Source organism: Meles meles, chromosome 20, assembly GCF_922984935.1.
Source record: "Meles meles chromosome 20, mMelMel3.1 paternal haplotype, whole genome shotgun sequence".
NCBI classification, from domain to species: Eukaryota; Metazoa; Chordata; class Mammalia; order Carnivora; family Mustelidae; genus Meles; species Meles meles.
The window spans coordinates 5,743,835-5,756,031 of record NC_060085.1 but is presented as its reverse complement, the minus strand read 5'-3'; the positions used below and the strand labels follow the sequence as shown (position 1 = coordinate 5,756,031).

The window sequence follows — 12,197 nt, the reverse complement described above, 5'->3', positions numbered from 1 at the left end:
AACAGTCTGGAGAGGGGAGTTGAGTGTATCCACCTGCCAGTGCGGGCATGGGCTGGCGAGACTTGGGCAGTCGGGGGCAAGGCCCTCAAGGAGGCCCCAGGCGGCAGAGACTGGCCTCGGAGTCCAGAACTGGCTCTGCAGGATGAGGGTGGGGCGTAGGCCCGGGCCTGGAGCCCAGCTGCCCCACCCCTGCACCAGCCAATCTGGGGGTGGGGGGGTGGCGAAGGGGGGGTAGGCTGGGCCCCTGGCCAGAGCACCACTGGGCAGCCAGTCCCTACGGGCACCTGCGCAGCAGGAAAGAGGCTCAGACCATGACGTACAAACACAGGCTATATTAGGGGAGGCTGGGTGGCGGCCAGGGCGGGTCAGTCCTCCTTCAGGCTCCCGAACACGGCGGCCGGCACACTCTGCTGCTCCAGCCGCACCTCTGGGAAAGGGGGGAGGCAGGGAGGACATGGTCACTCCAGGAGGGACGGTCCTGCCCCTGCCTCCCCCCAGACTGCCCCGTGTGGCCGGCCCCTTACCGTTGGGCTCCAGGTCCATCTCGTCCTCGTCCTCGTCCTCGCCCAGCTCAATCTCCTCGGGGTTGGCCTGCTGGGCCAGCTCGGCCAGCTCTTCCCGGGAGGCGTCGCTCCTGGAGGCAGGGAGCCATCAGGGAGGGGGGCCACATGGCTCGGTCTCCCTGGCCCCTCCCTTCTCAAAGAAGAGCTGGCTCACCCCCTGCCCCCCCACCCTTACCTCACGAACAGGATCTTGCTCTGGGCCCGTGGGGGCTGGTCCCGCTCGGCCTCAGCCGCCAGCTGCTCCGCCCGCTGTTCCAGCAGCTTCATGTCGTCCATGCCGCTCTGCCCGGGGGCGAGGTCAGACACTGGGAGGGGGAGCGTGGGGTCAGACAGCTTCAGTGGGTCCTGCCCTCCGAAAACCACACCAGCCCCCACCGCAGCCCACGGGCCCACCTCGCTCTGGGTGCTGCTGGGTGCCCCAAGCTGTCTGAGGAACACAGCCCGCAGGGAGTTCCCAGGCTCCAGTGGGGAAGGCGGAGGTGACCCCCAGAGCTCCCAGCCCAGAAGGTCCAGGCCGCACAGGGGGCAGAGGCCAGGCTGATGGGGCCTGGCTAGGATAAGGGGGAGCCGTGGCCACTCACCGGTGCCCGTGGCGCTGCCCGACACCTTGAGCATCTGCGAGGCCATGAAGTTGACCTGAGTGTTGTATGTGGCCTGCACGCTGCGGCGAATCCGCAGCATCTCCCGGATGGTATCCTCGTTGCCGTGCCGGACCTCGAAGTCCTTCCACGTCTGCCAGAAAGCCCCGGTGGTCTGTGGAGGGTGGGCGGCAGGTGTGTGAGCGGGCCGGCTTGGCTGCAGCGCCCCACTGCCCGCCCGCCAGGCTCTCCCCCTACCCGGGGGTCACAGATCTGGGAGCAGAAGCTGTAGATGGCGCGCGCCCGGTCGATCTCGCCGAGCCTGCACTCCATGTCCGCGAAGCGCAGGCACATCTCCCGGGCATGCTCGTCCGACAGCACCTGCCAGGCGCACGGGGTGGGCGTCAGCGGGGTCCCCACGCCCAGGGCCGGCCTCCACTGCCCCCAGCCACCCCCATGGGGCACCTCGATGGCCTTCTGGTAGATGCCGCGGGTGTGGGTGACGCCGTAGATCTCGGCCGCGCGCTTGATGTAGATGTTGAACATGTCGTACTGCTGGGCGGGCTCCACGGCCCTGGTGGCGCGCTCGTACACGGCCATGGCGTGCCGGGCCAGGCCCCACTCCTCCTCCAGCTGCGCGTACAGCAGGTAGAGCGCTGCGACGGAAGGACGGCGGGTCAGAGGCTGGAGTCCAGCCCGGGGCACCCTGCCCGGCCCTGCCCGGCCCTGCCCGCCTCACTCTTGGCGTATTTGGGAGGGCAGCCGTCCAGCGCCTGTTCGAAGAGGTCCCGCGCGCGCTCCAGCTTGCGGCCCCCATAGCGGGCGATGAACTTGGTCAGGTAGGTGCTCCAGATGTCCGACACGTTGGGCCACTTGAACAGCGAGATGCCACGCTCGTACGCCTGCCCCAGGAGAGGGAGTCATGTGCGGGAAGGCGGGGCGAGCGCGCCTGGCACCTGGGCTGCCGGGAGCCTGCCCCCCATCTCCCTTGGGCTGAGCAAGGCGGCCTTTCCCTTGCACCCCCTCCTGAGTGTCGCGATGCCGTCGAAAAGGCCCGTGTGCCTCCCTCCACAAACTGCAAAGTCCCCAACAACCGGGCGGGACTAGGACTTACCAAGTCACCAAGAGGCACTGTTAAGGGCCGGGGAGCTGGGGGCATGGGGGCGCCTCAGCTCTGCAGACACTGGAACCCAGAGCCCCACACGGATGCTCACACACCGACGCCAAGGGGCAGGGCCCGCGTCACTCAGGCTGGGGGTGGCCCGTGTACCATGTACCACCTTCCCAGCCAGGTGGGGCGTCCCGGATGCACATGCGCAGACCTACAACCCAGGCCCCCACACGCCCACCAACCCCTGCCCCGTAAACACGGAAGCAGGACTCGGGGCCTCTGAAGGGGTGAACGCGGTCCCCCCAAATCCTGCCAAAGCCATACCCTCAGGACCTCAGAATGGAACTGTACTTAGAGATGAGGAGTTTAAAAAAGAAAACGAGCATGAAGTCGCTATAGCGGGCCCTAATCCAAGAACTGGGGTCCTTATGAGGAGAAGAAGTCACAGACACACACACAGCGACAACCATGGGAGGCCACGGGGAGAAGACGGCTGCCTGTGCGACAAGGACAGAGGCCTCAGGAGGAACCGGCCCCGCCGACACCACAATCCAAGATTTCCAGCCTCCAAGACTAAGGTGACACGTCTCAGCTGTTCAAGTTCCTTGGTCTGTGATACCCCGTTCGGACAGCGAGAGGACACAACAGTGCTCGAGGCTCTGAAGCGGACACGCTGTCATCTGGGACCCCCAGATCGGCCCCGCTCACCTTGAAGCTCTCCTCGAAGTACTTGTGCTCCTCCAGGAACATGGCGTAGTTGATGACGATCTGGGGCGTGGCGATGCGCAGGTCCAGGATGCGGTCATACACGGCCTTGGTGGACTGCGGGGCAGGGGCGGGTTGGAGCAAGTCCCGGGGCAGAGTCCGCAGCCCTGTGTCCCCCCTTCTTCCCCCTGTAACAGGCACTTGGCCACGCAGCTCACCTGGAAGGTGCCCAGGCTCTCCTCTAGGTCGGCGAGCATCGACCACACCTTCAGCGACTTGTACACACGGTTCTGCACGGGCTCCGAGCCGTCGAAGTACTCGGCACGGCGGGCGGGCAGCGCGGTGGCCTTCTGCAGGGAGCCAGCGGTGGACGCGGGGGCTTAGGAGCGTCTCGGGTCCAGCCATGTGGCCCCGCACACCCCACGGCCCACCCCAAGCCCGGGCTTGTGTTTACCCGCAGCAGCCGCAAGGCCTGGTCGTAGTTCTCGTGCCGGAGCTCCAGCTCACCACACTCGCACCACACGCTGGCCAGGTCGTCCACCTGCTTGAAGCTCACCTTGGTGGCCTTCTCCAGGATGATGCGGGCCTGCCGGGGCGCAGAGAGGGCAGGCTGAGACCCTGCCTGCTCGCCCCCGCGCCACGAGGGTGCACGTGGATACACTCGTGCAAACGTGACTGTGTCTGGGCCTCCTGCATCCTCTGGCCAAGGACGCATCCACACACACACACACACACACACACGACGTAGCACTCACATCGTCCAGCTGCCCGTTGTCCTCGTAAAACTTGGCAAATGCGACCCACAGTGTGTGGGGCTTGCCCGTTGCCTTGAAAGGGTCCACAGTCTGCACAGCCTCCGTGTACGTGTTGATGATCTGGTGGGAGGGATGGAGTCAGGCGGGACAGTCGCGCCCCCAGTGGGGGGGGGGGGGGGCGGGGACGGCGCAGCCGAGGGGAGGGACCGTCACGCACCTCCCGGGGGCGGCCCTGATGCAGGGCCACGCGCTTGTGCCACTCGTGCACGTGGTGCGGGTTCTGGCGCAGCAAGACGCTGTTGAGCAGCAGGGGCCGGCGACTGATGAGCTGCTCGAAGCGGGCCAGCCGCAGCTCCAGGTCCACGTCATCTGGGCTCCGAGACGGGGGTCGGGGAGCCCAAGTGAGGGCCTCCGCACACAGCCGCCCTGCTCCCCAGCCCCCACCGCGCGCCCTGGGCTTGGCGGACGCAGCCCACTGGCCACCGCAGCCGGAGACATGCACATCGTCCTGGCTACTCGCCAAGGTTCCATGTGGCCTGGCCACGCGGCCGGCCTCCCTCCCTCCCTCCCTGCCGGCCCCCGACGGCCCTGGAGATGCACCTCTCCCCTGCCCCAGCCGCTCAAGACCCTCGGGGCCCTCAGGCCAGCCAGCCCGGGCCTTCCCTCCTTGCCGGCCCAGGACGACTGCCCGGCAGCTCACCGTCCTCCTCCCGCCCCAGTTCTGAGGCCGTCTCCATCTTGGCTGCGATCATGCTCTCTTCGAACTGTGCGTAGCTGTCAAACACCTGCGTGAAGTCGCGCACGGTCATCACGGTCCGGATGGCCTCCTCATACACATCTCGGGCCTGCGGGCACAGGAGGGCGGAAGGAAAGTGCTGGCAGGGGAGGCACAGATGCCCGTCCGCGTGAACACGGGGAAGCCAACAGCACGGCCCTGGCGGTGGTCCCGAGCCGGGATCGCCCCGCTCGGTCAGGCTCTGACGGCGACAGCAGAGCCATGATGAGCTGTCCCCTGCCCCCCGCCCCCCCAGTGCTCTGGGGCCCCCACTCCTCCCCAGGAAATTGACGGTGATGCTCCCTTGTGCAAAGTGAATGACGCTCGAGGGAAACGTGTGTAAGGTGCCCGATACCCAGTGAGACTCATGAAGTGACCAACCCCGTGCCCTAAGGTCCACGCCGCAGGGCCCCTGGCCTCGGCTCAGCCATGGAGGGCCCCGCCGTGGCTGTGGGGCACCCCTCGTGCCAGGCTGGCCCCACAGCCGAAGCTCATGGTCTCCACATTACTCCTGCCCCCCCAGCTTGGGCCCCATCTCTCTACCCAGCCCTGGCTGGTCATCCCACGGCCCCCGCCTGGCCACTGGCTCCAGAGCCTCCCGGCTGGTCTCCCACCATGGGCCTCAGCCTGTGGCCACCCAGGGGCTAAAATGCAGAGCTGGTCCTGCCTCTGTCCCGCTCATGACGGGCCAGTGGCTCCCCTCTGCACGGCCCAGCCAGCCCCTCCTCGGCCCGCAGAGCTCTCCCTTCCCTTGCCTCCGCCAGCCGCCCCTCTGCTCCAGCTCTACTCCCCTCTGCTCCTTCCTCCCCCAGCCCCCAACAACCCCAGCCAGCCCCTCCAGGGACTTGTCAGAGCCCCAGGCACCCCCCCCCACCCCGGGCGTGCCACCCCAATGACAAGCAAGCAGACAGGGACACGGACAGGAAGGGCTAACTCTTTGCGAGTGACCCTCCCGCCAGGCGCCTGGGTGGCACCAGACCCCTCACAGGTGAGGGAGCAATTGTCACTTTCACTTTGCAAATGAGGACGCCCGGGCTTGGTGGGTTCAAGGCCACCCAGCCAGGAAGGACTCAGGTCTGGCCAACCCCAAAGCGGGCGTGCGTGCCAGCAGGGCGTGGCCCGTGTGCACAAACGGCATGCCTGTGTGTGTGCTGCTCCCGCACGTGCCCGCCTGCGTCCCCTGAATGCCATGCGCTGGAAGGACCGCCCCCTCCCCTCACCAGCTGCCGGGCCCGCTCACCTTCTCGAAGTGGCCGCTGCGGATGTAGTAGTCAGCCAGTGAGCACCAGAGCTTGCCCAGCTGGTCCGTGAAGCGGGTGAGGCCCCCGCGGATGATGGCGTCCACGTTGAGCGACTGTACCTTGTCTGGGTTCTGGGAGATGAGGTCACAGAGCTCGTGCCACAGCTGCAGCGCCAGGAGAAGAAGTCTCAGCCGGCTTCCCCCACGGGAGCGAGCCGTGCTGCCCCGCCCCCATCCCCCCACAGGCCCACCTGGTAGTTGGACTTGCCGGCCTTGGACACGAAGCGCTCATCGTTGACCACGGTGGCCAGGCGCTGCGCGGCTTCGTCCAGCCGGTCACTGGACTTGAGGTACTCGATGTACTCCTCCGCGCTCTCGGGGCTGAGCTGCGCAGCGACCGGCCCCATCAGCAGTCGGGGGGGGGGGGGGGGGCGAGGAGCCACACCACGACACCCCCTCCCCCTTGGCGGCTCCGGGTCAGCCAGCCACCACTGCCCCGGTCCAGAGCCAGGCCCTGCCAACCCGGCCTCAGCCACCCCTGTCCAACCCGGGTCCCACCAGAGCGGCTTCAGCCCCACTGAATCCAAGTCTGGACTGGAGTCAGTCTGGGCCCCACTGGTCCAAGGCCAGCCCCGACTGGTCCAGCTTCAACAGCAACGGAACAGCCTGCACCCTCTAGGCCTTGCTTTTTACCACAACCCGCCCTACGCGGCCAGGGAGCGCTGTGTTAAGAGTTCCGTGGCATATGACAGTTGCTGCGAGTTGAAGACAGCCACACACCGTCCGCACCCGGTTTCTACCCAGACACACTCCCACAGCCATCCGCCTCGCATTCCCTGCCCTCCCGTGGTGGCAGTTCTGTTTACATGGTCAGCTCGGGGCGTCTGTCTGCCCGGTGGGACCAAACCCCTCCACGTGCAGAGACTGTCCCTGCCACCCATGCCAGGACGTGTCTCGAGACCGGACGCACAGCACGTGCTAGCAAATGTGTGGAGAATAAACAAACTGCCGACAAAATCCGTGTCAGGAAGCCGTCTCCCCACTTCCTGCCCCGTGACATCGTGCCAGGGGCTGGCGACCAGGGAGCCAGTCCTGGGGGCCTCCTGTCACGAGGCCGTGCCCCCTACCCCCGCCTACCTTGAGGAAGCGCCGATAGCCCCGCACGGCCGTCTCGGGCAGCGGGTGGGAGCGCAGGAAGCGCAGGTACAGGGGCCAGATTCGGGAGTGCTGGGTGATGGGCAGGGCCCGGAGGGCACGGTCAAACGTGCGGCGCGTGTGCGTGACGCGGCCCTGGTCCATGAGGAACTGGCAGTAGTCCAGCCACAGACGGGGCATCTGGCGCGGGGCAGAGGCGCGCGGTGAGCCCAGAACTCCCTCCTCCATGGCCAAGTCTAGCTCAAGGGAAGTCCACCACGGTGATAGGACTCTGATCTGCGCCCCCCCCCCCCCCGCTGCTCTGCCCACTGCCAGGGACCCAGCGTCCCCCCCTCCCCAGTTCCCCTGCCCCGCCTGGCCTCCGCCCTCCCCACCTTGTGCATGAACACGAAGGCCCTCTCGTGGCAGTTGTTGACGTCTTCGTAGGCAGGGTCAGTGACACAGCGGTGCTTCACCTGTGCCCGGCGGGCCTTCAGGTATCGGTACCAGAGTTTGTAGCTGGGGAGGCAGGCGGGGTCAGCCTTACAGACTCCGCACCCCCCAACCCTTCGCCCTGCCCCCGCGAAGCAACTGCTGGGAGAAGGGGCCTGAGGAAGGAGGACAAGTCCCTGCAACAGGGGTGGGGATGTGCTGAGCCGTGGGGGGATGGCTACTTAGCGCCAGAACGAGAGCCGTCCCCTGGGACCTCCGGGCCAGTTCTGTAAGGACAGGGCGGGGTGCGGGGGCTGCAGCGGGTCCCACCTGCACGGCAGCAGCTTCAGCGCCCGCTCATACAGCTGGTTGAGCCGGGGCCTCGGGGCACCTTGTTTGAACTCGATGTAACGGAGCCAGCACTTGACCGAGAACTGGTTCCGCATGATCTCCTCCTCATAGGGGAGGTCCTCTTCCTCCTGCGGGAGCCAGGGAATGGGGAGGAGAGAGATCTGCCCTCAGAGCCTGCTCCCAGGTCCCCCCGCTCGTCGGAGCCAGGTCACCAGACACCCAGATCCTAGGGCTCAGGTCCGGGTTTTACTCCTCGGAATCCCAGCGGCCACCACCTGACCCAGTCATCAGACCCCCCAATCAGGGTTCGAGGTCAGACTCAAGACTGTCCCCCAGACACCACTCTTTTGGACTTCCGGATCGAGCCACCCACTCCCTGGCCCCGATCACCGGATTCCTTAGACTGCCGGGTCCAATGCCAGACCTCGCTCGGACCTGGACACCAAGCCGTGACTCCGTACAATGTGTCTCTTCCCGAACACCAGGCCTCTGACATCTCGGGCTCCCACTAGCCAGACTGGAGCTCAACTCTGCCCCAGAACTTGGATAAGTTGAACTATGAATAAGGAAACCCCACCTGGAGTGGAATGGGGAAGCCCGTGGGGGGAACTCTCACGCCTACCATCTCTCTGTCAACTGCAGAACCCCCATAGGAAGATTTTCTCCTTGCCTGGCAACAGCCCAGAAACTGCCAGAACTCAGTCAAGGAGAAGCCATCACCACCTCCGGAATATCACTTTCTTCCAAAAGACTTTCCTTCAAAGCAGCCCCTCTCAGCTGACTTTTTCTCTACAAAGTGACAGTCTTCTTTGTTCTTCAGAGCTGGCTTTGGTTTTACCAGAGCTTGCACACCCCTGTTTAAAATTCCTCTGCCGGGGCGCCTGGGTGGCTCAGTGGGCTAAAGCCTTTGCCTTCGACTCAGGTCATGATCCCACGGTCCTGGGATCAAGCCCTACATCGGGCTCTCTGCTCAGCAGGGAGCCTCTGCCTGCTTGTGATCTCTCTCTCTCTCCCTCTCCCTGTCAAATAAATAAATAAAATCTTTTTTAAGAAATTAAAAAAAAAGCTGTGTTGTCATTTCAACAACCTTCATGGCATCTTCACTGGTAGAGTCCATCTCAAGAAACCCCTTTCTTTGCTCATCCATAAGAAGTAACACACTCCTCCCCATTCAGATTTTAACACGAGACCGCAGCAAGGCAGTCCTGCCGTCCGGCTCCACTTCTAATTTTGGTTCTCCTGCTGTTTCCACCACATCTGCGGTTGCTTCCTCCCCTGAAGGCTGGAATCCCTCAGAGTCATCTGTGAGGGCTGGAGTCTACTTCTTCCAAAATCCTGTTAAGGTTGATACTCTTCTCATGCATCAGAATATTCTTAATGACATTTCGAATGGTGAATCCTTTCCAGAAAGTTTTCAATTTGCTTTTGCCAGATCAGAGTAACTGCCGTCTCTGGCAGCTATAACCCATGAAACGTATTTCTTAAATAACAAGACTTGAAAATCGAAATTACCCTTTTGGTCCGTGCACTACAAAACAGATGTTATGTTAGCAGGCATTGAAAACAACATTAATCTCGTACAGCCCTGTCAGAGCTCTTGGGTGATCAGGTGCATTGTTAATGAGCAGTCATTTTCTGGAAGCAATCTTTACTTTCTGAGCCGTACGTAGCTCTCAACATTGGGGCTCAAAATATTTAGTAAACAGTGTTGTAAACAAATATGCCATCATCCAAGCTTTGTTGTTCCAGTTATACAGCACTGAGTAGTTTTAGCTTAATTCACAAGAGCCCTAGGATTTTTAGAACAGTAAACAAGCACCAGCTTCAGCTTAAGTCATCAGCAGCACTAAGCCTCTAACAATAGAGTCCGCCTGTCCTTTGAAGCACTGAAGCCAGGCACTGACTTCTTCTCCTCTCTAGCTATTTAAGTCCTAAATAGCATCTTCTTCCGAGAGAAGACTTTTCCATTTATATTAAAAGTCTGTTTGGGGCGCCTGGGTGGCTCAGTTGGTTAGGCGTCTGACTCTTGATCTCAGGGTTGTGAGAAAATAATAATAATAATAAGGGGCGCCTGGGTGGCTCAGTGGGTTAAGCCGCTGCCTTTGGCTCAGGTCATGGTCTCAGGGTCCTGGGATCGAGTCCCGCATTGGGCTCTCTGCTGAGCAGAGCCTGCTTCTCTCTCTCTCTGCCTGCCTCTCTGTCTACTTGTGATCTCTCTCTGTCAAATAAATAAAAATCTTAAAAAAATAAAAAAATAAATAATAATAATAATAAACTTAAAAGTCTGTTTCATGTACTCACCTTCGTTAACTATCTTAACTCTTTTTTGAGATTTTATTTATTTGCGAGAGAGAGCATGCGTGTACACGCACACAGATGTGCACTCGCACACAAGCAGGGGCAGCAGCAGAGGGAAAAGGAGAAGCAGCCTCTCCGCAGAGCTGGGAGCCGGACATGGGGCTCAATCCCAGAACCCAGGGATCATGACCCGAGCTGAAGACCGACACTTAAACCAACTGAGCCACCCAGGGGCCCCTCAACTAGATCTTCTTCTTATTATTTTTTAAGATTTGATTTATTTGAGAGACAGTGAGAGAAAGAAAGAGAGAGAGAGAGAGCAAGAGCAGGGGGAGGGAGAGGGAGAAGCAGACTCTTCACTGAACAGGGAGCCTGATGTGGGGCTCAAACCCAGGACCGTGGGATCATGAGCTGAACCTAAGGCAGACACTTAACAACTGAGGCACCCAGGTGCCCCTAGACCTTCTTTTTTAAAAAAGATTTTATTTATTTATTTGACAGATACAGAGAGATTACAAGTAGGCAGAGAGACGGGCACAGAGAAGGGCAGAGAGAGGGGGAAGCGGGCTCCCTGCGAAGCAGACAGCCCGATGTGGGGCTCCATCCCAGGACCCTGGGATCATGACCTGAGCTGAAAGCAGAGGCTTAACCCACTGAGCCACCCAGGCGTCCCCCTCCCCTGATCTTCTGATTAACTTGCTACAGATCCTACATCCCCCGCTTCACTTCACACTTCTGTTACGGAGATGGCTTCTTTCCTTAAATCTCGTGAACCAGCCTCTGTTAGCTTCAAACTTGTCTCCTACTGCTCCCTCACCTCCCTCAGCCTTTGTAGAACCAAACAGTTAGGCTTTGCTCTGAATTAGATTTTGGATTAAGGGGATGTTGTGCCTGGTTTGATCTTCTACCCAGACCACTAAGACTTTCTCTGTAACAGCAATAAGGCTGTTTCACCTTTTTATCATTCATGTGTTTACTGGAGCAGCACTTCTAATTTTCTTCAAGAACTTTTCCTTTGCATTCACCACTTGGCTGTTCGGGGCAAGAGGCCTTGCTTTCAGCCTACCTCAGCTTCCAACATGCCTTCCTCATTAACCTTAATCATTTCCAGCTTTTGACTTCAAGTGAGAGACGTGACTCTTCCCTTCACTGGAACACCGAGAAGCTGCTGTACGGTTATTAAGTGGTCTAATTTCAATATCGTCACGTCTCGGGGAGTAGGGACAGAGACAAGCAACAGCCCATGAAGCAGTCGGAACACCTACATTTATTAACTTTCCCTTTTATTTGGGTGTGGCTCCTGGTTCCCCAAAACAAAACTAATGGAAAAGTTTGAAATACTGTGAGAATGACCAAAACGTGACACAGAGACAAGAAGTTAGAAAATACAAGCCTTCAAAAAAGCAAAAAAGAAAGAGAGAGAGAGAGAGAGAGAGAGGAAAGAAAACAAAGATGTCCTGCAATATCTGTGAAGCACAAAGGACATCTATCAGTGCTCCAGATACCAGGTCTTGGACTCTTAAGGATCCCACTGGCCATCGCCTGACCAGCTCCACATCTGACTCCAGTTCTCCGAATCCAGACACCAATCCTTTATTCCAGAAACTACAAGGCTCAGGGCCAGACCTAGGCCGTTTACTCAGGACACCAAGACTTTATCACAGAAACCAGAGCCCTGGCTTAGGGTCACTACCCTCTACTTCAGACACCACAAGATCTCTACAAGATTTCGCTCTGCGACCTACCCCTCTCCCCGCGCGCTCCCATTTCCACCGGAGGCCCGGGCCGCCTGGCCCTTCACTTCGACAGAGCTCTTCACTCAGACCACCTGGACTCCGGCACCAGAACTTGGCTCCTGGCAGCCCGGCCCGCACGCCCTGCTCTCGGGTGGACAGAATTTGGCCGACACCCCCGGCGGCCAGACCCCGAACCTCTGAAGCATCCAAGCCCTGTGCTCTCACAAGGGCCACCCCCGACCCCGCCGCGGACTCACGAAAACGAGGTCCGGCCGCTCGGACCGGGAAAGACGCGCCATCACCACCATCTTCCTGGCTCTCCAGCTACGGGCAGGAGTCGCGTTACAATGACGCCTCCTGCGGAAGGCCCGCGCCCCGCGGCCAGACCTATTTCCTATTGGTTGAACCCCTTGCGACCCCGCGGACCGAGTTTGCTGACTTTCGCTTAGAAGGCGCCGGCGACCGGAAGCAGAGTAGAGACGCCCGAAGGTGACGTCATCAAGAAACTCGTCTACCAAT

At 60.6% G+C, this 12,197-nt stretch overlaps 1 protein-coding gene across 1 annotated transcript; it reads right to left on the bottom strand.

Moving 5' to 3' along the window:
* Positions 1-317: 317 nt before the first annotated feature.
* Positions 318-12,128, bottom strand: XAB2 (XPA binding protein 2). Its single transcript, XM_045991900.1, has 19 exons — positions 11,936-12,128; positions 7,624-7,772; positions 7,257-7,380; positions 6,865-7,062; positions 5,979-6,113; positions 5,728-5,892; positions 4,413-4,557; positions 3,930-4,081; positions 3,713-3,832; positions 3,412-3,543; positions 3,176-3,307; positions 2,961-3,074; positions 1,881-2,043; positions 1,607-1,797; positions 1,400-1,522; positions 1,145-1,316; positions 739-868; positions 525-634; positions 318-427 (listed from the first exon to the last, which is right to left on the bottom strand). Exons 1-19 carry the CDS (start codon positions 11,984-11,986, stop codon positions 366-368), a joined length of 2,568 nt encoding a protein of 855 aa, XP_045847856.1. The 5' UTR covers positions 11,987-12,128; the 3' UTR covers positions 318-365.
* Between the last annotated feature and the right edge of the window lie 69 nt (positions 12,129-12,197).

Excerpts from the sequence above, each read along its gene's own strand:
- XAB2 (XM_045991900.1), bottom strand. The coding sequence starts at position 11,986 with ATGGTGGTGATGGCGCGTCTTTCCCGGTCCGAGCGGCCGGACCTCGTT. Across the intron at positions 3,544-3,712 it reads ACAACGGGCAGCTGGACGAT|GCCCGCATCATCCTGGAGAA; the intron begins GTGAGTGCTACG and ends GCGCCCCGGCAG. Across the intron at positions 1,317-1,399 it reads CCCAGATCTGTGACCCCCGG|ACCACCGGGGCTTTCTGGCA; the intron begins GTAGGGGGAGAG and ends CACCCTCCACAG.